Source organism: Macaca nemestrina, chromosome 1, assembly GCF_043159975.1.
Source record: "Macaca nemestrina isolate mMacNem1 chromosome 1, mMacNem.hap1, whole genome shotgun sequence".
Classification (NCBI taxonomy): Eukaryota; Metazoa; Chordata; class Mammalia; order Primates; family Cercopithecidae; genus Macaca; species Macaca nemestrina.
Genome location: NC_092125.1, coordinates 208,435,586 through 208,461,024, shown reverse-complemented (window position 1 = coordinate 208,461,024; position 25,439 = coordinate 208,435,586). Strand labels below are relative to the sequence as shown.

General features: G+C 46.6%; 1 protein-coding gene across 2 annotated transcripts in view; it reads left to right on the top strand.

Moving 5' to 3' along the window:
• The window catches only part of LOC105494473 (mannosidase alpha class 1C member 1), a 177,004-nt gene that overhangs the window by 45,016 nt on the left and 106,549 nt on the right, over nt 1-25,439 (top strand). For both annotated transcript variants that reach the window (XM_011762908.3, XM_011762907.2), the window contains exon 2: nt 24,399-24,495. In XM_011762908.3, the coding sequence (XP_011761210.1) occupies nt 24,399-24,495 (97 nt within the window). The remainder of the gene's footprint in view (nt 1-24,398; nt 24,496-25,439) is intronic.

Genomic DNA, 25,439 nt, shown 5'->3' with positions numbered 1-25,439 from the left:
TCTATAAACTGTAAAGCCAAATGATCTACGGTCTCTCCCCTTGAGGAATTTTTTAACTTGGGGGCAATTTATAATCCAGATTGCTGGCCAGCGAACAGTGGTCAGAATGCTCCGGAAGCCTTCCCCATCTCTCTGGAGTCATCAGGCCCTTGCAGGTAGTCAGCCTCCTCTCTCTGTTGTCCCCTCATTAGAATTGACCTTAGTTTATAATTCTGCATCTGTTTGTGTGTTTGACTGATGTCTATCTCTCTCACAAGAATGTCAGCTTCAGGAGGCAGGGACCCATGTCTGTCCTGTTCACAGGGCCTGGCTTGAGGAAATGCTCAGGAAAACCTTGTTGAATAAGCAAATGCAGGGAGGAGTGAGAGTGGAGGAGGAGATGGTGTGAGAGGCCTCACGGGTGTCCTAAAGAACGAGCCTTTGTTCTTTGACATCAGGCAAGTGAATCCAGACTCCTCAGCATTTGTCCAGGTGCAGCTAGACAACACCTCCATTGCATAGCCTTTTCATATTCCTCTATGGAGGGACCTCTAGAACAGAGCACAGCAGTTTGCATTGCAGTTTATACATGAGTCTTAACATTTCCTTGTGTCACAGTCTCCTTGCTGACCTTATAAAAACTATAAATGCTCCATCCCGGAATAATGCTCATGGCATGCACACATGTGCGCGCGCACACACACACACACAAACACGGTTCCCTAAAGCCCATCCATACACTCTAAATCAAGAACTCTGTTTTTAAAAATGTGGTCCCATCTGGGCGTGGTGGCTCACACCTGTAATCCCAGCACTTTGGGAGGCTGAGGCAGGAGGATTGCTTGAGCCCAGCAGTTCAAGACCAGCCTGGCCAACACAGTAAGATGGTCTCTATTAAAAAATATATTTAGGCTGGATGCAGTGGCTCACACCTGTAATCCCAGCACTTTGGGAGGCCAACGTCGGGGGATCACGAGGTTAGCAGTTCAAGATCAGCCTGGCCAATATGGTTAAACCCTGTCTCTACTAAAAATACAAAAATTAGCCGGGCGTGGTGGCAGGCGCCTATAGTCCCACCTCCTCGGGAGGCTGAGGCAGAAGAATTGCTTGAACCCGTGAGGCAGAGGTTGCAGTGAGCTGAGATCGTGCCACTGCAGTCCAGCCTGGTCGACGGAGTGAGACTCCATCTTAAAAAAAAATATATATATATATATATATACACACATACATATATATATACACACACACACACATATATATATATTAAATAAATAAATAATGTGATCTCCATAGCAGACACACCTCCTGTTCCTCTTTAGCCCCAATGTCTAGCACAGTTCTTGGCATATGGGCAGCACTTATTGTGTAATACAGTACCCCCCCCCCCTTACCTGCAGGAGATATGTTCTAAGACCACCAGTGGATGCCTGAAACTGCAGACAGTACTGAACCTTATATATACTATGTTCTTCCTATACATATGTCGCTATAAGGTTTAATTTACAAATTAGGCACAGTAAGAGATTAACAACAATAATGGAACAATCTACTATAGGAAAAATTATGTGAATGTGGGCTCTCTTGCTCCCAAAATACTTCATTGTACTGTACGCACCTATTTTTGGACGTGTGGGTAACTGAAACTGCGGAAAGTGAAACTGCAGATATGGGGGGATTACTGTATTGGGATTACTGTGTTGGGGGTGCCGTGGGACGAATGGGGAGATGGGTATGTAAAAAGAGTGTGTGGGTTTGCCATGACCTACATAGAGCTGAACTGACAATTCCATTGAAGTCGTGAGGGAGAGGGCCCCTAGAGCAGAGTGGTAGCACTCTATACCACTGCTCTGTCCTGGCCCTGTGGGTTCTCCCCATACCCAGGAGGCCCACCAAGTCCATAAGATCATTTTCCAAATAAAAAGTTAGAACACGGTGTCTCACACATTGTCTGATAATGGGACATAATATTTGAAATTGGGCCTGTCTCACAAAACCAGGGGTTATATGAATTTAAAGGAACATGACTGAGTCCTTCCTGAGGCTGGCAGGGTTCTTCTTGGTGATTCTTTAAGCCTCCCAGAAGGGGAATGATCAGGGACTAGGCTGTATTCCCCATAGAGACTAGGTTATTCTGGGTAGAGGGGGCCAGTACGGCAGCCCATCTACCCTCCCCACTCTCTGTGGTCACCTGTGTTGGGGGACCTGAGCCTTAGTGGCACCCCTATGCTGCTCATTACCACCCCAAAAAGTAGTCAATCCTGGCTTTTTTTTTTGAGACGGAGTCTTGCTCTGTTGCCCAGGCTGGACTGCAGTGGCCGGATCTCAGCTCACTGCAAGCTCCGCCTCCCGGGTTTACGCCATTCTCCTGCCTCAGCCTCCCGAGCAGCTGGGACTACAGGCGCCCGCCACCTCGCCCGGCTAGATTTTTGTATTTTTTAGTAGAGACGGGGTTTCACCGTGTTAGCCAGGATGGTCTCGATCTCCTGACCTCGTGATCCGCCCGTCTCGGCCTCCCAAAGTGCTGGGATTACAGGCTTGAGCCACCGCGCCCGGCCAATCCTGGCTTTTAAAATGTTCAACCCTACTAGTTTTGTTTTGTTTTGTTTTGTTTTGTTTTACTTTAATCCCTATTTTTCATATGAGGCATTTGGCAATGCTGATTTTTAGACACCAGAATAGTTCAAAACCATGGGGGAAAAAACCTTACAGTACTAGAATTTGCTTGAAAAACAGTTGTCAAGGAAATAGATTTTGCAAAACATTTCCTCCCAGGAGAGTGCTCACTTTCCATGTATCCCCACACTGAACATTATTCTGCCATATGATAGTGGTAGGCAAAGGTACTATAGACAGATAATTTGTCTAGCCAACATCTAATTATGAATTAAAGCCCTGGCTGGCACTTTTACAGCTCGGCAGCCAATGGTGGACAGAGTTCAAGTCGAGTTTACAGTGCATCTGAAATGTTCTCGGACATACAGGAATGACGGAAGATTTCTTGGCCTTGGCTACAGACTGGGGAATAGGATTCTGCAAACTCTATTAGTAGACAATGGAAGTGTCTGATAGATGGAGCTGAAATTGCAAAGCATTGTTCGATAAAGGGGAAGAGTCGCTGGGCGGGGGCTGTGACTCAAGGTACTCATATAAGGAGGCACTTATCGCACGATTGGACATGCTGGCAGCCCAGACTCCAGCCAGTGCTACTTGGAGAATCCGTCACTGTTAGACATGCCAACAAACATATGTACTGCTCAGTTGAGAGCAGACCTCACAAGCGAGGCTGGTGGCTTTAATTATCACTTGTGAGAACTTAGTCAAGAAAGTGCTAGCCTGGTTAGAGTTATGGCCACCAATGCTGGCAGGTGGTTAATTATAGGCCCCTCCATTCCCACAAAGGTGCACGGCCTGTGTAGAAACAGTTTCTGACAAAGAGGCAGAGAGATGGTTGTGTCTCTTCATTATTTCCATTTGTGTTAGGATCTATTGTATTTGCAATAATCTTTAATTATAGAGGCTATTACTATGGAATGGATTATCAATGTTATTCGTTTCTGCAATGTTGCCTGGTAACGTCCCTTTGTGTCTGAGAGACACGTACGCACGTCTCTGTAGTTATGGGCCGTAGAAGTGATACCTTCCTCTCAGCCATTTGCCATCACAATATTATAAAAAGCTATTTTAGGAAGTGAGAGTGCCCAATGTGTGGGGTGAAAAATGGACTCGGTGTGATAACAGCCTACATCTTCAAAAAGACTTAATTTTAACCGGAGTAGTTCTGCACGATACAATGTTCCCCAGCAGCAAGACAGAAAAATGCTTCCAAATAGTTAGCTGCATTCTGCCATCATCTTTGGATAACGCTCTGTCCCATTACAGACCAATCTCTGCCTCGAGACCCATTTTGCACACCCCTGACATGAGAAGTTGGGAGTCTTTAGGTTTTTGAATATTTCCAACCTAAGAAATGATCACTGATGGAGAAAATCGGGCATTAGATATTACAGGTGGAGTCTGTTTGGCCCCTCTGTGAAGTCAGGTTTTCTCCATCATCCTGCTGATTTTGAAAATGGCCCATTAGTAGAAGAAATGGTGGCAGAGTTATCACCAGAAGTACTCAAAATCATTCTCTTGAAAGGTCACACTAGTGGAATTTTCAGGTAATACTTGGCGTTGGTTTTTTTTTTTTTTTTTTTTTTTTAGTGGGAAAGCAGCTGCTCCAGCCGTGGGGAGAGGTCATCTACTGGGTTTCAGATCTCAAGTTATGGCTGTAACTCCACAAAAGTGGCTATCGCTTGAAGATAATTACATTCCACATTGTTCATGCTAAACTCTTGAGATGGACTGATTGGCATATTTAAATCTCATCTCCCAGGCATTTGCTAATTATCATAGCCTAGTTGGAAGAAAAAAAAAACCCCTCTAATAAAATAGCTGTTTAGAGATGCTTTGCATTTTAAAATTTTGCTGGTCATAGGAAGAGAGGAATTATGCCTCTGATTTCTTCTGGCTCTTTCCCTGACCTCAGGAGGGTTTAGACTTTTAATGGTTTAAGTAGCCATAGCTAGCCACCCAGGAAACATTTTTGCATTTCAGTTCTCTTTTTGCATCATTTTCATCCCCGACCTCATTTTTCACTTAGTGACTTCACATCCAGGAGGGGGGGGCTGTTGAATTCCAGCTAATGAGCCTCATCTTTTCACTCCTCTTAAGTGGTCCCAGCTAGACCTGGAGTCAAATCGGAGAGCAAACGGTAGCACACATCTTTCTCAGGTTCACAAACGGAACACCAAGTCCGTAGTGAAAGGGAGAGGAATTTCTTCCTCTTGCTCAGAAAAGAGACAAAAACAGCAGCTTCTCAGGGCAGCAGGTTGCGTAGAAGCCACCCTCCTTAGAAAAGGCAGACTTGGTGGTGTTTAATTAACAGCAGCTGTAAAGGACCCCCACTCCTCCACAACTGGCAGCTGAACCGACATCGTTTTATGTAATAGATTATTTTCAGCTGCTGTGCTCAGAATTGAGAAAACCTGATGGTTTCCTCCTTTCTACAAAACATACGGCTGTCAGCGACAGAAATCTCAGCCAGGCCTTTCTTTTATGGGGAGAATCTGAAAGGGCCTGTCTCTGAGATTTTGAAAGAGTCCCAGTGAGCCACCATCATCCATAGTTGTACCTCAAAAGCAAGTGCAGGGAAGAGGAATTCTGTGAAGGTTTTGAAACACCTGTCATGGGCCATGAGTTCATTTGTGCCCTGCCTATGGCAGGGTCTGTTTTGCCGACTGGCAGGAGCTGCTGTTTCCTGTAGCTGGTTTACAGGCCCCAGCAGGAAGTCCCAGATCTGGAGGCAGCATAGGAAAGAGAAAATCCTGGTCCTGTTAGAAGTCAGAGCAGCAGACCTAGAGAAGGTGTATTCAGTTCTTGGGGAAGAGGATGTGAGAATGGGAGGGAGGTAGGAGGAGAGAGCTCAAAATCTTGCCAGTGGAAGGCCTGTGTGAGCTTTGATTTTGGCCATTTAAACAATTCAAAGAGGCTGGGAGTGGTGGCTCACACCTGTAATACCAGCCCTTTGGGAGGCTGATGCAGGCGGATCACTTGAGGTCAGGAGTTCAAGACCAGCCTGGCCAACATGGTGAAGCCCTGTCTCTACTAAAAATACAAAAATTAGCCAGGCGTGGTGGCAGGCGCCTGTAATCGCAGCTACTTGGGAGGCTGAGACAGGATAATCACTTGATCCTGGGAGGCTGGAAGTTACAGTGAGCCAAGATGGGGCCACTGCACTCCACCCTGGGCAATGGATTGAGACTCCATCTCAAAAAAAAAAAAAAAAAGAAAAAAGAAAAGCAAATCAAAGAAAAAGAAGCAATGAAACTTGAAGATCTGAGTTTTTTTTTTTTTTTCTCTCTCTCTCCTAGTCTGTCCCCATTAGTTTATCACGATTACAGCCTTTTGATTTTCATAGTTAATTGTTCTTCAGCATTCTATTTCAGGGTTTTGAAATCAAATTGCTCAATCTTTTACTCTCTCCTGTGTGATTAGGTTATCTTTTATAGTACAACTGCAATAATCCTTTCAAGAACACAGTGCTTTAGCTCAGCACTGTCAAAGAAAATATCCTAAGTGGCCCCTGAAATTCACTCTTGTAGGAGTGAGAAGACACCACCAGCCCCTTTTTATGAACCCAGACGTGCCACCACACATCACCCATCATCACAGACCTGGAAAAATGAAAGGAAAACCCACACTGAGCGGCCTGATTAATGCAAACTCAAGGAGCGCTTATGGGGTGGCGGCTACGTGGCTTCATGGGAAGAATGACTCCAGGACCTCAGTTATTTTATGTGGCATTTGTAAGGCTAGGCCGATCTGTTTACTGCTTTGGAATTCTCTCTCCCGGGGTGAACTGGTAACCTTATCAGTGGGTTTTGCAAGCTTTTCTAGCCAAGAAAAGAAAATATGTACTTTGGAATCTCTTCTGATGGGGGCCTGGAGGAACAAAGAGAAAACCCGAATGCCTTTCTCAGGCTATAAATGGGAAACGAGGTGCATTTTTTTCAGATATTTATTAAGGTCTCAGCTCAGCTGTCATCTGGGAGGCCTTCCTTGGCCACCCTGCCCACTCAGTTACCCCCCACCCCCTTACCTTGCTTGACTTTCCTTCATAGTGCTTGTCACCATTCAAAATTCTCCTGCTGGCTGCTGGCTGCCTCCCCACACTAGGATGTAGAGGCCATGAAGGCAGGTGCCTTTCCTATCTTGTTTACTGCCATAGGTACTAGAACATGGGGTACATAGTAGATGCTCAGTAAATATTTTCTGAATGTATGTCAGGTGGGGAGAGAAAAGAACGGTTAACATGCAAAGATTGGAATCAGACAGACCTGGGTTTGAATCCAACCCTTCTACTTTTTAGCTGCTGTGCTCAGAATTGAGAAAACCTGATGGTTTCCTCCTTTCTACAAAACATACGGCTGTCAGCGACAGAAATCTCAGCCAGGCCTTTCTTTTATGGGGAGAATCTGAAAGGGCCTGTCTCTGAGATTTTGAAAGAGTCCCGGTGAGCCACCATCACCCATAGTTGTACCTCAAAAGCAAGTGCAGGGAAGAGGAATTCTGTGAAGGTTTTGAAACACCTGTCATGGGCCATGGGTTCATTTGCGCCCTGCCTATGGCAGGGTCTGTTTTGCCGACTGGCAGGAGCTGCCGTTTCCTGTAGCTGGTTTACAGGCCCCAGCAGGAAGTCCCAGATCTGGAGGGAGCTAAGGAATGAGAAAATCCTGGTCTCCTGTTAGAAATCAGAGCAGCAGACCTAGAGAAGGTGTATTCAGTTCTTGGGCACACAGTTAGCTGTGTGCCCTTGGAATTGTTACTGAACTGCTCTCAACCTCTGTTGAGAGCTATATAGTTTTCTTATCTATAAAATGGGCTTAATACTTGCTTCTGGAAGTAGCAATGGAAAATTAAATGAGATAAAATGTGTGATCACATCTGGCACAAGGGCTGGTACATGGAGGTGCTCAATAAATACTGGCACCATCGGGCACACTGGTTCCTGCTTTTAATCATAGCACTTTGGGAGGCCGAGGCAGGAGGATCACTTGAGGCCAGGGGTTCAAGACCAGCATGGGCAACATATTGAGACCCTATATTTATAAAAAAAATTTTTTTAAATCAGTCAGATGTGGTGGCACACACCTGCTACTCGGTAATCCTGGCTACTCAGGAGGCTGAGGTGAGAGGATCACTTAAGCCTAGGAGTTCGAGGCTGCAGTGGGCTACTGTCATACCACTGTACTGCACTCCCGTCTGGACGACAGCACTTTGTCTCTAAAAATACATACATACAAATAAACACTGGCTTATTCTCCAGTTCTTAACTGAAATGCTTTCACTGGACAAAAAACAAGGCTCTTTACTGCCCAGGAATGTCAGTCGTTCTCAGGCCCCCTTCTTGAGTCCAGGAAAGGAATCTGTCAGAAGAATCTTGCTGATCCTCTTTTGGTTCCAAGAACTACCAGAAAATGTAGAACTACCAGAAAATGTGGAACTACCAGAAAATGTAGATGGTTTCACATGATTCTAAATGGATTTCCCAAGCGGTCTATGCCCACAGCTGGTTTCTCCAGAAATGACAACACTGTCTGAAAAACAAGACTCCTGCCCTCCTGGAGCCTTTGTTCTTGTGCTTGGCCCAGGGCCTCCCTATAAGCCCCAAAGGCTCTGAAACCCATCACCCAAATCCCCTTGTGGATGCAGAGACGCCACTAAGCAGTCTTTAGACGGCGATTATCAAGGCTGAACTTCCAGATTTCAAATGGCATCACCTCCCTGGGAAACCAGCACGTGGAGATTCCTGTGTTCCCTGTGCCCTGTAGGATCTCTCTGCCACTCGCGTTGGTATTTTCTTTGTTTTCACTTAAACCTGTTTCTTTAAAAAAAAAAAATTCTTAAAGTTTGGGTAAAATAACTGGTTCCGCCTCTTTCATGTTTCCAAAGGCTCCAGGCTCTGCTGGGGCAGCTTTAAAGCGGGTCGTCCGATCCTTCTGGCAGACTGAGCCTTCAGGGGGCAGGAATTTGGACATTTCTCATTTTCAAAGAGAAACAGACATAAGGATGGGCCACTTGAGCCAGGCACAGGGCGGCAGCCGGCCCTTGTTTGATTCTCTGTGCCACATGCTGCCCAGAGGTGCTGGGTCCATGTTGTGTTGGTTCATTCATTAGACAGTAGAGCAGCCTGGTGAGATGGAAGAGACAAAGCTTTTTGAATCAGCCAGACCCCGGCTTCAAACACTGGCTCTGCCATCTGCCAGCTACAGAGCCCAAATGTTGGCAAAAGGAGAGGCTGATCTTACCTCTGAGGGTGGTTGGGTAGGAAGCAATTTGCTGTCATGGTTAAGACTACAGCTCTGCATTAGCCTCTTGCATCCATTGCCTGCCTCTGCCACTACTTTTTTTGAGATGGGGTCTTACTCTGTCACCCAGGCTGGAGTGCAGTGGCGTGATCTCGGCTTGCTGCAACCTGCACCTCTTGGGTTCAAGCATTCCCCTCACCTAAGCCTCCCAAGTAGCTGGGACCACAGGTGCGTGCCACCATGCCTAGTTAATTTTTCGTATTTTCAGTAGAGATGAGGTTTCACCATGTTGCCCATGCTGGTCTTAAACTCCTGGGCTCAAGCGATCCACCTGCCTTGGCCTCCAGAAGTGCTGGAATTACAGGCTTGAGCCACAGCACATGGACGCTGCCGCTGTTTGTTCCATGTCCTTGGGCAAGTTGTTTCACCCTCCAGGACTCATTGCTTCATCTTGTAAAATAGGGCTAATAATAACCTACCTTGAGGAGCTGGCGTAGGATTAAATGCTTGTGAAGGGCCTAACCCAGTGGGTGGCACACAGTAAGTGCTCAGTGGATGCCCACTACTGGATAATAGAGGTAATGCATGTCCATTGTTAGTACTGATGTGCTATGTTGACTCCCTCTTTATGGCCAAGCTCTGTGCTAGGGCTTGGGGATACAGAGGGGAGTAGGTTCCAGCATTCAAGGGCAAAGGAGACAGACATGAAATAAATGATTATCCCCTAGAGGTGTTAGGTATTGTCACTGATGGACAATAGGGGGCCATAGGAGGATAATGAATTCAGAATGCTGGTGCCCATGCCCCAGAACATGAGAACTCCTCATGTAGGAACGCGCCGTGGTGGAATGGAAAATGCACTGGAGATTTGGTGGGTTGGTTTGTTCATTTGGTTATTCATTGGCATGTACGAAGGCCCTGAGGTAGTGTATTAGTTTTATCTTGCTGCAGTAACAAATCACAAAAACTCAGTGACTTAGAACACAAATTCATTCAACTTACAGTTTAGTGGGTCAGGGGTCTGAAACGGTCTCACTAGTCTAAAACACAGGTGTTGGCCAGGCCTTGCTGCATTCCTTTCTGGAGGTTCTAGGGGAGTGCATTAATTAGGATTCTGCAGATAACTAGAACCAATAGGAGAGGGTAGGGGCGGGACTTATTAGGGGAATTGGCTCACATGATTATGGAGGCCGGGAAGTTCCACAACAGGGCATCTGTAAACTGGAGAAGCAGAGAAGCCAGTAGCGTGGCTCAGTCCAAGCCCAACGGCCTGGGAACCAGGGCAGCCAGCAGTGTAACTCTCAGCTCGAGGCTGAAAACTTCAGAACCTGGGGGTGGAGGGGCAGTTGGCGCAAGTCCCAGAGTCCAAAGGCCAGAGAACTTGTTCTGATTCCAAGGGCAGGAGAGGAAGATGCCTTAACTCCAGAATAGAGAGAGAGAGGCAAAGTATTTGCCTTTCCTCTACCTTTTATATGCAGGCTCTCAGCTGATGGGATGGTGAGGGTGGGCCTTCCTAACTCAACCCACCAACTCAAATGTTAGTCTCTTCCAGAAACACCCTCACAGACATACCCGTTCCGGTATCCTGGAAAGAATACTTTCCCAGCTATCTGGGTATCCCTTAGTGCAGTCAAGTTGACATCTACCAGGAACCATCACAGGGAGAATGAATCCCTTGGAGAGGCTGCCTGCATCTCTGCATTCCTTGGCTCATGGCCACCTTCCTCCATCTTCAAAGCCAGCAGTGGTGGAGTCTTTTTCACATCTCGTCACTTTGACAGTGACTCTCCTGCCTCTCTGTCCTACTTATAAGGACCCTTCTGATTATACTGGGCCCACCTCGATAATCAGGCTAATCTCCCTCTCCCCAAGTCAGCTGATTAGCAACTGTAATTCCATCTGAAACCTTAATTCCATCTTATCTTGTAACCCAACATTCACAGGCTCTGAGGATTAGAACCTTTGGTGGCCATTGATCTTCCTGCCCTAGGCAAGAGGGGCTGTGTGTGTTTGAGGTGATGGGCAAAGGCCCTGCGGCTGAAGCATGGTGGGGAAAGGTCCAAGAGGCAGGTAGGTGTTTTGAGGCTCACTGCCGTGGGGCTGGTGGTTGGAGGCTCTTACAGAGAGGAATGGCATTTAATGGTTTGCATTTTCAAAGGGTGGCCCTGGTAGCTATTTGGAGAAAGGGTGGGGGTGACATGGGGGGAGAGAGGGCAGCCGGAGACCATTACAGATGAGCAGATGCCAGCCAGAGGTGGATGGGGAGGGGGAAAGGAGGTGAGTCAGAGATGCTGTTGCCAGAAATCCTGTTGAATGGATTTGGGTGGGGAGAAAAGGAGACTTGAGAGGACTTGGTTTCTGATGTGAGCCAGCAGCAGGATGACGGTGCTGTCTCCCGATGCAGGGAAGACAATGAATGGGAAGCCCGGGGCAGGTGGAGCACCTGCGAACACTTAGCGGAGTGTGCTGTGCCCAGGTGCTGTGCCTAGGGCCTTGGCATTGTAACTAATCCTTGCAGCACCCAGGGAAGGCAGGCACGGTTACCGCTCCATTCTGTGAGGCAGTGGAGTATTGTGGCCGTGAGCACAGACCACCTGCATTCCTATCCTGCCTCTGCTGCTTACTTGGTATGATACTTGGGCAAGTACCTCAGTTTCCTTACCTGAAAATGAGAGTGATGTTGTACCAATCCTATAAGATTAGTGTGAAGGTTAAATTTGTTTATATGTAAAGCACTGATGACTCATGGAAAACACTAGATAAGTATAACAGTATCATTGTTTTTAAACAGATGAACAGATTGAGGCACAGAGAGGTTAAGTATCTTGTCCAGGGACACACAGCTGGGTAAAGCCAGGATCCAAAGCCAGGCTCTGAACTGCTACGCCTTACCTCCTCCCCAGGACCACCTCACGGAGGTGTGGTGAAAACGGCATGTGCACGTGCATACAAAAGCACTTAGCAGTGTGCATGACACAATACGTCCCATAAATGTCTGTATGTGGAAGTGTGGTTTCTTTTGCTGTAAAATGGGGGTGATGTCCCCTACCCTGCCTAACTCACAGGTGACTGTAAGGCTCAAATGAAAAAGGCAAAGCATTTTGGAAATGGTGGAGACACCTGCCCATGGGCAGGTTTTGTTGAACCATTTCGCATTGGAATTTCACTGTGGGTGCCCTAAGATCTTTTCCACTGTCCCTCATCTGTGTCCCCCACACGCTGTCTCCCTGCCCCCACCTAACACCCAATCTGTGATAGAACAGAGCGGATGGGGACCCGTCCCGATGCAGCGGCTCCCAGGTCTGGTGGCCTTCTCTGCGCAGCTGCTTTTGTTTGTCTGCATGCTGCTCCAGGACCAAAGTCTCGCTGGGAAGGGTCTCACCTGCTCTTGCTGTTGTGGCCTCACAATCGGAGCTGTCCCCTTATTGGGCCTTTGATAAATCCTTGTTGAGTCAAGGGCCCTGGGCAGTGAGCGCTTCTGTCGCAGGCATCCCCCTTAATCCTTTGACATGAGCAGCCCTAGAGGGTGCCTCCTGTGTTGTCACCATCCTTAGTCATTTAATCAACATATTTTTATGGAAAGTCTGTATGTGCTGGGTACTCTCCTAGGTGTCAGGGAGCAATAATGAGCAATGGAGTCAACAGAGCCTCGTGGAGCTTGCATTCTCATGGGGGGAAATAGATACTAATTAATCAGTCACACAACTGATGTAAAATTTTGACTTTAATAATCCTCCATAATAGGGTGATTCAACCTGAAGGGAAGACTTCTCTGGGAAGTGGCAACCAAGCCTGGGCGCTGAAAGATGAGTGGAATTCGGCAGGCAAAAACAGGAGGGAGGAGTGGTCCAAGGAGCGGGACTGTTGTGCACAAAGGCCCTGTGGCAGGGGGAGGCGTGGTTCGCTGAGGAACGGAGAGAGAAAGCTAGTGTGGCTGGGGCAGAGGTGGGGAGGACAAGCTGACTGAAGGCATGAGTGGGTGACTTCCTGGGGCCTGATGGGCCTCAAGAAGGAGTTTATTTAAGTGTGTGTTTGGGATGAAGCAGAGAGAGATGAATAAATTTGCACTTCAAATAACCACCCTGGCTACACTGTGGAGAGCAGTGTAGGAAGCCAGGGAGGGCCCGTCTAGGCCAGTTGAGGCGGTCGCAGGAGTTCCATGGAGAGATGGGAGTGGTTTGGATTAGGGTGGTGCTCACGGTGGTGGTACCAAGAGAAGTGGATGGAGAGATATTTCTCTTTTAGTGGATATGTTAATAGGATAGCAGTATCCAGTGGCTGCTTTTTATTGATTGATTGATTTTTTTATTTCAATAGTTTTTGGGGTACAGGTAGTTTTTGGTTACATATTTAAGTTCTTTAGTGGTGATTTCTGAGATTTTTGTGCACCTGTCACCTGAGCAGTTTATGCTGTATCCAATATGTAGACTTTTATCCCTCAACCCCTGCAATCTTTCCCCAACTCTGAGTCCCCAAAGTCCCTTATATCATTCTTATGCCTTTGTGTTCTCATAGCTTAGCTTCCTCTTATAAATGAGAATACACAATATTTAGTTTTCCATTCCTGAGTTACTTCACTTAGAATAAGGGCCTTCAGCTCCTTCTAAGTTGCTGCAAAGGACATTATTTCATTCCTTTCTATGGCTGAGTAGTATTCCATGGTGTATATGTACCACATTTTCTTTATCTACTCATTGGTCGATGGGCACTCGGGTTGGTTTCATATCTTTGCAGTTGCGAATTGTGCAGCTATAAACATGTGTATGCATGTGTCTTTTTCATATAATCACTTATTTGGTGAGGATGGATACCCAGTAGTGGGATTGCTGGATCAAATGGTAGTTCTACTTTTAGTTCTTTAAGGAATCTCCATACTGTTTTCCATAGTGGTTGTACTAACGTATATTCCCACCAGCAGTGTAAAAGTGTTCCCTTTTCACCACATCCATGCCGTGGCTGCTTTTTATTGTGCACATATTATATACCAGCCATTGTGCTCAACACTTTACATATGTTATTTACTCTCAGGGTTATTCTAAGGATTAAGTATTTCTGTCCTTTTACAGATAAGGAAACTGAGACTCTTAGAGGTTAAGGCACTCGCTCAAGGCCACACAGCCAGTAAGGTGGCAGAGCCCTGGAGCAGCCTCTCAAGTTTCAATGTGCATTTGAATCACCTGGGGCTCTTGTTAAAATGCTGCTTCAGATTAAGCAGGTGGGAGGGTGGAGCTGAGGTACTCTGTTTCTAACGTGCTCCCTGGGTGGCCCTGCTCCTGGTCCCTGGAGCATTTTGAGCAGCAAGGGTCTCTGCCTGAGAGTGCCTGCACACTCTCGACCCTGATGCCTTAGAAACAGCTGCAGACAGGATGCAATTCCTGAAACTGCTCAAACCTGAATCCCCGTGGGCAGGATGTGGGTGAGCTGTCTGGACCTCAGGTGTATGGGAGTTGTATCACATGCTCATTCCCCACGTTGGCCTTTCAATAGCTGGAATAAACCTGAAACTGAGAGGGTTGGAGGCAGCATCTCCCCTTCTACTCCCCAGCTCCACCTCCCAGGGCAACCAGACCCCCTCCTGTGCCCAGCTTCTGAGCTGTAGACCTGGGCTGTGTATTTGCAGGAGCCTCGTTGGAATCACCAACCAGGTCATGTTGTGTTGTGCCAATAAATGGGACTGGATCAGAAAATATAACGTGGATAGTGTTTAGGTACCAAGCTGTCAGCTCTTTCCTTGGACTGTGCTGAAAGTGAGAGAGAGAAAAAAACCAAACCAATGTTCTAAGCTCTCTGTCTGCATAGTCATTAGATCCCAGAATCATTAGAGACCAAATCCCTTCCCACTTGGCCCCTGCAAATGGGGCCAGGTGTCACTGCTGGGAGACGCCAATAAGGCTGCACGTCATGGTGTGAGCACTTGTCTTTAATGACTAGGAAAATCTATTTCCCTTCTTGGCAGCTTTGAATGTAGCAACTGTGGTTCTGGGTCACTGCCAGAGCTGGCCTTGTATGTATGTGTGTGATTTTTTAAAGTGGGGGAGAATGTCTTAATATTCAGTGCTCACCCCCTTCCTTCCAAGTTGTCCCCCCCAAATAACTGTCCAACACAAACTTTAGAGTCTTCCACTCTGGGAGCGGTCTGCTGGCACCCACATGTCCTCCGCTCCTCGAATGCATCCTTTCTTTCTTGATGGCATTGTTCTGGGGTCCTCAGCTGAGTGGGCATCTGTGCCTGGGTGATCGATTCTAGTCTCTTTTCTGCACGAGAGAACCCTTGAGCTCTGACACAAGTAGAAAGAAAATCTTAAACCAAATAATAATGTCCTGCCTCACACTAGTAAATATTTTGCATTAAAAAATTCCATGTCATTTTGATTTGTTCAGGTAGACTAGAACATCTTTTGTTTGAGGAAGAACTGAAGAGATTTCTTAGGATTCAGCTCCGATGGCTCTGCCTGTGTCTCTATCTTTGGAGCTTTGTTTTCCGCCTTTGCAAGACTTGAGTGAAGGGAAGGCTTTGTGGTCTATTGTTAGGTGCTCTTTGAATCTATAAATCACAGGCTACAGGAAGGGAGGGGCTTCCAGAGACCATCTAGAGCCACGCTGTATCTCTAGCGCGGACACACACACACACACACACACACACACACACACACACACACAATGACTGTCTGTTGTGCGTTTCTAGAACCCAGTGGGGACAGGGATACAGTTTCTTTTGGTATGTACTTCTCACATTGATTGGTTCCGACTATCATGTTCTTGCACCTGTCTTGAGTATCTCTTGCTGTAGCTCTGGCCCTTTCCCCAGTCAGCTATGGCACCGCCCTGGCCCATGTTCTTAGAGACATGATTATCTCTGTGCTGTTAGTGTCTGAGTCCTAGCCGAGGCAAGTCCCTTCCCTTTCTGAGTCTCATATAGTTCTTATAAAATGTGGCTTTGAGAATAGATGATGTCTCTGGTCCTAAAATTCTCTTTGACTCTGGAGTTCTGGATCTGTGCTTCTCTTTGATGTTGTTTCTCTTGCTGGGTGACCTTCTCTCTGACTCCCTGCGGTAAAGACCTCCTTTTTTTTTTTTTAATCAAAACCTAACTTGGTCCCACCTACCCCACGGCTGACCACCCAAGCACTTTCTTCTGACTTAAGGGTAGCGCCATATGATGTCTTCTTTTTGTTTTTCATTTTAACAACCTGTGTTTTTCACATCACAAAACATTTCTAGATATTCATTGTAGAAAATTCAGAAAATATAGGTCAATAAGAAGAAAAGGAAATCACTAAACTTCTATCAGACATAACCACTGTTAAGAATTTGGTGTATTTTCTTTCAGTCTTTTTTGCAAACACTCATACATAGGCCGGTGAATTTCATGCTATGTAATTTTGTGTTCTGCTTTTCCACCTAATAATATGTAATGAGTCTTTTTACCTATCATGAAACATTTGTAAACATAATTTTTAATACCTGTTTACTACTTTACATCTCCTACTTTAGCCCTGGCATAATTATTTCCAAATGGAAAAAATATCTATCCTGTCAAGCCCACTGAACTGGCCAAATCAAATGAGTTAAAATATGCAAAGAGCTGCACAGATGTGAGTGATGATTGTTCATTTTGTTCGTTTTATCTCCCCAACTGAACTACTTTACTGTATCGTCACAAAATCGTTATACATTGTTTCCTGTTCACCAAGTTTTGCACAGTGGTGGGCAAAACATGCTGTCTGACTGTAATATCTTAAAAGGGCATTACATATTAATAGCTTTAAAAGTTTTTTCTTAGCAATTTCTTAGAAACTCTGGTCTAAGGAAATTATTCAAAATGTTATGTGCACAAAGATGTTTGCTATGGCATTATTTACAATAGCCCCAAACTAGAAATCACCAAAATGTGTAATTATATGGGAAAGAGGTGAAGTAAATGATGATGAACCTACTTTCTAGGCTATTATATAGCTATTAAAAGTGATATTTACAAAACCTTTGTAATAAAATTGCAATATGTCATAATTATGGGAAGAAACAAAGGTACAATATGAGAGGGAAAAGAGTGGAGAGAAAGACACCAAAATGGGATTGGTGGTTGGAGTTAAATAATGGGCAGTTGTTTTCCTTCTCTTGTAATCTGCTTTTCTTCAATGAGCTTGTGTGCCTTCAATACATTAAAAGGTAGAGAAACAGAGAGAGAGACAAGACAAGAGAGAGACGAGACAAGAGAGAGAGAGTGAGGTAAACCTTGTTTTTAAAATTTCCTGAAAGGATTTATGCAGAAGAGGGAAGGAAGGGGCACAGAGCTGAGTTCAGGAGAAGGGAGTGACCCAGAAGTGGGAGAAGCGGGCATGAGGGCTGAAGCCTGAATTGAGCTGAGACTTGTAGAAAATTCTCAGAACCACCAAAGGAGCCTTTTAATTTTTTTGGAGTAGGAAGAAAACAGGCACCTCCTTTGAGCATGCTCATATAATTATAAAAGGAGAAACCAAAATAGCTAGTTCCTAATTTGTTCACCAGACTTCTTCCTCCTCTGACCAGCGTGGGGAACAGGCTTGGTGAGACCATCCAGGCCATTGAGGAACTGGGGGCTAAGAGGAACTTCAGGGAGACTGATAATGGCCACATTCTGTTGTAATTTATAAAAAGTGAAGGAAAAATAGAATTCTGTAATGTATAAATTTGGGTGAAAATGACAGCCTCCAGTAAAGTTTCCTAAATGAGTTAAAAAAAAAATAAAAGAATTTCAGACTTACAGAAAAGTTATAAAAATCTAACAAAGATTTTACGTTTTCCTTCACCCAGACTCCACAAATGTTAACATTTTACCCTGTTTGCTTTCTCTCTGTTTTTCACTCATTTGCTTTACATATATATAATATATATGCACACTGTATGCATAATATACATATACGCATGTACATACATATTGTCTTGTGAACCAATCTGAAAGTTGCAAATATAATGTCCTCTACCCTAAAATACTTCATTGTGTATTTCCAAAAATAATGACATTTTTCTTTCTTTTCTTTTCTTTTTTTTTTTGAGATAGAGCCTACCTCTGGATAGAGGCCTGGGTGACACAGCAAGACCTATGTCTCAAAAAATATATATATGTGTGTGTGTGTGTGTATGTGTATATATATATATATAGAGAGAGAGAGAGAGAGAATTCACATACCATAAAATCTGACTTTTAAAGTATACATTTTAGTCATTTTATTTTATTTTCAAGACGGAGTCTCACTCTGTGGCTCAGGCTGGAATGCAGTGGCGCGATTTCGGCTCACTGCAACCTCTGCCTCCCGGGTTCAAGAAATTCTCCTGCCTCAGCCTCCTGAGTACCTGGGATTACAGGCACCTGCCACCACGCCCGGCTAATTTTTGTGTTTTTAGTAGAGACAGTGTTTCACCATGTTGGACAGGCTGGTTTTGAACTCCTGGCCTCAGATGATCTGCCCACCTCGGCCTCCCAAAGTGCTGGGATTACAGGCGTGAGCCACCACGACCAGCCTCAGTCATTTTAATATATTCACAGAATTGTGAATCATCACCACAATCAATTGTAGAAAAATTTCATTACTCTGAAAAGACCCCATGCCCATGAACAGTCACTCCCCATTTCTCCCTTCCTCTAGTCCTGGGCAACCACTAATCTGCTTTCTGCTTGGATGGATTTGCTTATTCTGGACATTTCCTACAAATGGAATCATACTCCAGGTAGCATTTATGCATCTGGCATCTTTCACTAATCATAGTATCTCAAGTTTCATCCATGCTGTAGCCCATGACAGTGCTTAATTCCTTTTTCCATCTGAATAATATTCCATTGCATAGTATATCACATTCTGTTGATCCATTCAATCCGTGGACATTTGGGCTGTTTCCACTTTTTGGTTATTACAGATAGTGCCACTGTGAACATCTGTGTCCAGGTTTTTGTGTGGCTCTATGTTGTTATCTTTCTGGGGTATGTGTTAGGGGTCCCCAAGACACCACTCCTGGATTCAGTGATGTACTAGGAAGACTCATAGGACTCAGCCCATAATTCTTGTGATGGTGATGATTTATCACAGTGGAAGGTTTCAGAGCAGCTGAGCGCAGTGGCTCACACCTGTAATCCCAGCACTTTGGGTGGCAAGGCGGGCGGATCACCTGAGGTCAGGAGTTCGAGACCAGCCTGACCAACATGGGGAAACCCTGTTTCTACTAAAAATACAAAAAAAAAAAAATTAGTTGGGTGTGGTGGTGCATGCCTGTAATCCCAGCTACTCAGGAGGCTGAGGCAGGAGAATCGCTTGAACCCGGGAGGTAGAGGTTGCGGTGAACTGAGATTGTTCCATTGCACTCCATCCTGGGCAATAAGAGCGAAACTCTGTCTCAAAAAAAAAAAAAAAGAAAAAGAAAAAAAAGAAAGAAAAAAAAAGAAAGTTTACAGAGCAAAATTAGCAAAGGAAACAGTGGATGGGGACAAATCCAGAGGAAACCAGGTGCAGGCTTCCAAGAGTTCTCTCCCAGTGAAGATGTGTAAGGTGTTATCGACCAGGGAAGCTCTTTAGAGACTCAGTGCCCGAGGTAGCCACCCCCTTTCTAACAAGTACCAGCATTCCAGACTCCAGAAGGAAAGTAGCTGTTTAGCATAAGCCACATTGTACAAACAGTCCAGACACAGGAAACCACCTTTATCAGTTAGAGACTGATAGAAGCACTCGCAAAACCCAGGTTCCTAGACACCAGCTGAGGACCCACCTCGCAAGCAGGCCTTTCTGAGGACAGACGTCTAAGATCTGCTGCATTAACTTTTCTGCACAGATACGTACCTAGAATTAGAATTGTTAGGTCATATGGTAACTCCATATTTAACTTTTTTTTGCCAAACTGTTCTCCAAAGTCGCCGCACCATTTTCATTGCAACCAGCCATGTATGAGGCTTCTGATTTCACCATATCCTGGCCAACACTTTTCATCATCCATCTTATTTAGTATGGCCATCCTAGTGGGACTAATAGATTTTTAAGTTAGTGATTTGCAAGCATTTAGGATAAAAAATGATGATCTATAGGAGCCAAAATAGGTTCTCTAACAACAATCATAAAAGCAATTTATTTTTCTGTACTAGCTGTACTAGGGCAGAGTGTTTTTATATTTTAGCCTGTCTTTCACAATATCTTGGTGTACAAAAACGGAGAATCGGGGGTTGTACGGATTGCTTGGCAGATTTCTTACTTGCTGATGAATGACATCAAAGAAAAACAAAACAAAACAAACAAACAAAGAAGGGAGCTGGGTCCAGGAGAGAGACTCCTGAGGCTGTTTTCCTGACTTAGTCCTCAGCTGGCTGTTTATGTGTCGGTTCAAAACCTGAGGGTAGATGCAGATAGCAGTCCCATCAAGTCTGCAGATTACCCAGAGGAGGCAGACACATGTGTTGAATAAGATCTGGTTCCAGAAAGGTTGGATCTAACCAGAGAGATCCTTACAGCATGGAATGATAGGCAGAGTCCAAGGAGATGGAAGTTATTAGGGACAAATGACAAGTCCACACCTACACGGTCTGGCCCAGAGGTGACCAGAGCAAATGGGCACTTCGGTTTCTGCTCATTTCCAAAAGAATGACCAGCCACAGCAAGTGAGTGACAGAGGCGTGGGGCACCTAGAAGAACACTGTGTCGTGTGGGTCTGCAGTTTCAGAGGGCTCAGTAGGTGAGTGCACTTCAAGAGCTGGCTCCCCGTGGCTAAAGGTCTGTGGTATGGAAGCAGGAAGAATTGTCTCCCCTGTGGCCCATAAGGGAAAACAGATTTCCGTTGATTAAGGAAGAACTTTGTGAAACTCCACAATCGAATGGGCTGCCTGGGAAGGTGGAGAGCAGCCCGTCACTGAGAGTGTTCAAAAAGAGACCACTGGCCAGGCATGGTGGCTCACACCTGTAATCCCAGCACTTTGGGAGGCCGAGGCAGGTGGATCACTTGAGGTCAGGAGTTTGAGACCAACTTGACCAACATGGTGAAACCTCATCTCTACTAAAAATACAAAAATTAGCTGAGCGTGGTGGCGCACGCCTGTAATCCCAGCTACTCGGGAGGCTGAGGCAGGAGAATCGCTTGAGCCTGGGAGGCGGAGGTTGTAGTGAGCTGAGATTTCACCACTGCACTCCAGCCTGGACAACAGAGCAAGACTCCATCTCAAAAAAAAAAAAAAAAAAAAGAGAGAGAGAGACTACTATTAAGGAACTTCCCCAGGTGACCTTTGAGGTCTCAGAACTGCCTAAGCATGATTTCAGGAACTGTCTGTCTCTAAAGTCCAGGTATTACCCATGGCACACATCACCAGTTCCAGAGTGAAAACATTAGCCTTTCTGTGGGTCACTCTTTCTTGTGCCCCTCACAGTTCTACCTGTCCATCAGAACTCTTGTTCATCCATCCACGAAGCTTCCCTTGAGACACACACTTGCCCTCTTCTGAACACCTGTTGTCCAGCAGCCCCTCCTCTCTGGCTTGTTTGCCTGTTACATGTCTTGCCTGTGAAGCGTGTGGTCCACATTGAGTCTTCCAGCCATATGTTAAGCTCCAGAGCCAATTCAGCAAATACTTAACAAGCACCTTCTTTGTGCCGGCCCTTGGATGCACTGTGGGGCATGTAGCTGTGAATGGGGGTGGGGGGCCTGACCAAATAGTTGCAGGTATAAAAGCTTGACTGCAGGCCACCATGGGTCTGCATCAGGAATGTGGGATGGTGTCTGACTTCGGGCTGGGAAGAAGGCCTCCCTGCAAAGGTGCCCTTTCAGCTGGGACCTGAAGGAAGATGGGCAGTTGGCAGGGGGGCAGAGGGTAGGAGCTGGGAGTGCATTCCCACCGTGGCTATAGCCCAGACACAGGACAGGACACCTAGTAGGGGCTTACTTAGGGTGTGTTAGGGAGAGAGAGAAGGACCACCTTTCTGGAGGGAGGCTGTCCTCTTCATCCCCTGTCCCCTGCTCACCCAGCATCTAGGCTGAGCCACCCATGGCCTGAGTCAGGAGGCACGTGTGCATTGAAGGAACGAAAACACGAAGAGTCAGCCCTGATTGCCTTGTGAATTCAGTCCCCAGTGATGCTGAGATGTTTTGTGCCTTCATTCCCTCCCTTGTTGTGGATGACTGTGAAAACGGGCCACATTCCAAACCTCACATTCCTGCAGTGACAGCTTCTTTGAGACCACGTAGATACCTGTGATTCTCGTAATTACTCCTGAACACCCACTTCTCTCTCTCTAGGTAGGGGGAATTTTCAGGGTGGGGTGTGGCCCCCCACTTAGACCTCTCCTCCTCCTTTTCTGCTGTCATTTATGCTTTAACAGCTTGCTGCTCCCCACCCCAGCCCCCCAGCCACCTGCCCGCTCTCCCCCAACACTGACTTAATAGAGAAAGCCCCAGATAAGAGAGACTGAGGGAGGAGGCCGTTCTCTCTCAAGCACTCATGCCTGGCAATTATTTGTTGTTATTGCCGATTGAAGATAAGTAGAAAATAACAGAGGAATGGAACCAGGACTCAAAGCCCGTGCCAAGTGCTTGACTGTATTACCATGATGTTTGCATGTGTGTCACATGGGAAGCCACATGTCTGGCCAAGCCTGGGGGGTATCTGCTGCTCTGGGAGATGAGTGAGCCAGGTTCTGACCTGGCTGCTGTGTTGCCCTGAGCACTTCTCATCTCTGGACCTCAGTTTCATCATCTGTGCAATGGGGCAGCGGTGCTAGATTATTCTGCCGTTTCACGGAGAGTCCAGGCCATGCACCTGTCAGGTCTGCCTGCCCTCCTGGTTTGTGCATTCGGGCTGCAGCAGTGAGAGCAGCTGTTTACTGTCCTGGTGTGCCTGGAAGAGACGTCTTCTAAGCGTGGGCACCAGGAGTGGCCGAGCATGGAGAATACAGGTGGTGATATCCTAGAAAGTGGGCCGCTAAGGCGGGAAACACAGGCTGGGAGAGAGGCGGGGAAAGCCAAGGGATGCAGGACAGTGTCTGGAAGTGAGCAATACAATGTAACAGGTTGGTGCTTCTCAGATGTGGCCCATGGGCCAGCAGCAGCACATGGGAACTGGTAGAAAAGCAGATTCTTGGGCCCCACCCCAGACGTGCTGGATCAGAAACTCAGGGTGGGGCCCAATAACCTGTTTTAACAAGCCCCCCAGTGATTCTGATGCCAGCCAACATTTGAGAGCTAAGAGACTGGATGAAAGGAGGGGTGGATAGCCGAGGCTTGGAGAACCAGTATTTTAAAGGTCAAGGAGGAAATAGAGCTAGTGTTTGTCAATCGCTTGCTGTGTCTGGTCGGAAACTGGGCATTCCCACTACTTTCTTTCATTTCAACCTATCAGGATGGTGGCAAGGCTGGCCTTGTCCCTTGCTAAAGCAGATCTCAGCTGATGCAACTAATTTCATGCCAGAGTCACAGAGATCGCGGCAGAGGTGGGATTAGGACCTAGGCATCTCTGATCTGGGAGCCTGAGTATTTCCCAGCACACTAGGCTGCCTCCCCATCCACCTGCGTCTCAGCTCTGCTGCCACTGCGGGACCCGGGCTCCTCCTCTGCTCCACAGGTCACTCCAGAACTCTGCTGTGCTGTGCTCCCTCTGCAGCCAGCCATGCCAAGGGAAAAGGGGCACACCATAAAGGCAAATGAGGGAGACCTTGGGGGCTGCAGCACAGGGTTGGGGGTGGACTGTCACCTTGCATCTGCTTCAGCCTGAAGATCCTGGGGCAGCTGGGGAGCAAGGTGCTGGCGTGACGCTCCTGAGAGCCGATGTAGCTGCCTTGCATCGTAAGAACTCGTGCATACTCTGGGTGACAGTCCATAAGCATCCATTGATGCCTACCTGTGCCAAGCCCTGTGCTGGTTGCTGTGGGAGAAACTGAGGCAAGGCAAGTGTTGTTTCTAGCCTCAAGGAGTTTATGGTCCAGAGCTAGAGGAACAACAAGTAACTGGGGTGAGCTGGAGTGCATGGGAGGCCAGGGTAGGTCAAAGGAGTTCAAAGAGCTCGAATGGTGATTTTAGGGGACAAAACCAAGGCTTTGGGGACAGACCTAAGGCTTTGGAGCCAGAGGGGATGGCTCAGTTCCCAACATGCTCACTGACTGAGCGATCTCGGATGAGTTACCTCATGTCTACAACCTGTCTCCTTAGCTATAAAATGGGTTGACGATACCTAGCTCAGGGGAGTGTTCCGTTACAGCAAGCACGCGTTTTCCTTCCCTTCGGAGGATGACTTTAAGCGAGCAAAACAGGGAAGGCTTCCTGGAAGAGGTGACTTTTCACTTTGGCACTGAAGGATGTCTAGAATTTAGTGCTTTTTCTGTCTTCTCTAAGAAATCTGTGGGTAGGCCCTAGACACATGGCGTTGTCTAAGAAGAATGACCTTCCCAGCAGCTATAACTGTACAAATAAAATCATGTTGAGAGGAAGTCACTTTCTTCAATTTGGAAAATTTGGAAGATTATTTTTTAGACGTAGTTTAAAATCCTGTTGCAAAGGGCAAAGCCAGGCGGCCAGTGCGCACTGCCAGGAATCGTCACACTAAGGTTCTCTCTGTGCTGCTTTTTCTTGCAGATGATGCAGTTTGCTTGGCAGAGCTATAAGCGTTATGCAATGGGGAAAAACGAACTCCGTCCACTAACGAAAGACGGCTACGAGGGTAACATGTTCGGTGAGTCGATTGAAACCACTTTGATATGGGGAGGGACCCACTGCCCGCCTGGTGACTGAGTGGAATTTTACTTTTGCCTTTTCACCTCCTGAGTTGTAGGGGCTCCTCAGTTCTTCACATCTGGGGTCTTCCAAGTCTGTGTTTCCTCTGGGCTGTTCAGGCTTCTGAGTCCTCCTAGATTTAGGGGGAATCCTATATGCTTCTCTCTAGCCTTACAGACTGCTTTATATGAAATTATCATTTATTTTTTAAAGTGCAGAAACTTGGAAATGGGAGTAGGGATAGTGAGGGATGGAGATTTGTTCCCATGGAGGTTTGGAGACCTAAAGAACACGGAGGACCAGGTTTAAATCCACTCCTCTGGAGTGTCGCCATGAAATGGTCTTGGATGTTTTCGTAGATTGCTGAACACATATCTGATGGGGTTGGGTACATGATTTTTAGAGTCGTTGGGGGCCGGGCGTGGTGGCCTTCACCTGTACTCCCAGTCACTTGGGAGGATGAGGTGGGAGGATCCCTTGAGCCTGGGAGTTCAGGTCCAGCCTGGGCAACATATTGAGACCCCATCTCAAAACGACAACAGCAGCAAAAACAAAAGGGTATAGAGTCATGGCTCACAAGCTACTTGGAAGCCAAATGGAGCAGCCGCACATCAGGAGCAGTGGCATGGGTCCTGCTGCTGCCTGGCAACTCATTGTGTTTTATCTGCAGCCCCACTTGCTGGTGTCTTTGTCCTCGCCCAGCCGCAGGATTCTCCTAACTCCCAGCCTTGGGAGCCTCTCTCTGTGGCTCAGAGGGACTGCAAGTTGCCTTCTTGTGGGCATGGCCTCAGATTCCAATAGTAACACCCATGCAAGTTGCCATCCCCCTTGTCTGCAGCCTGGCCTTCATCTCCCCTGAGGGACAGGAGTGGTGTGGGGCTGGAGAGGGGCAGTCCCGTACCT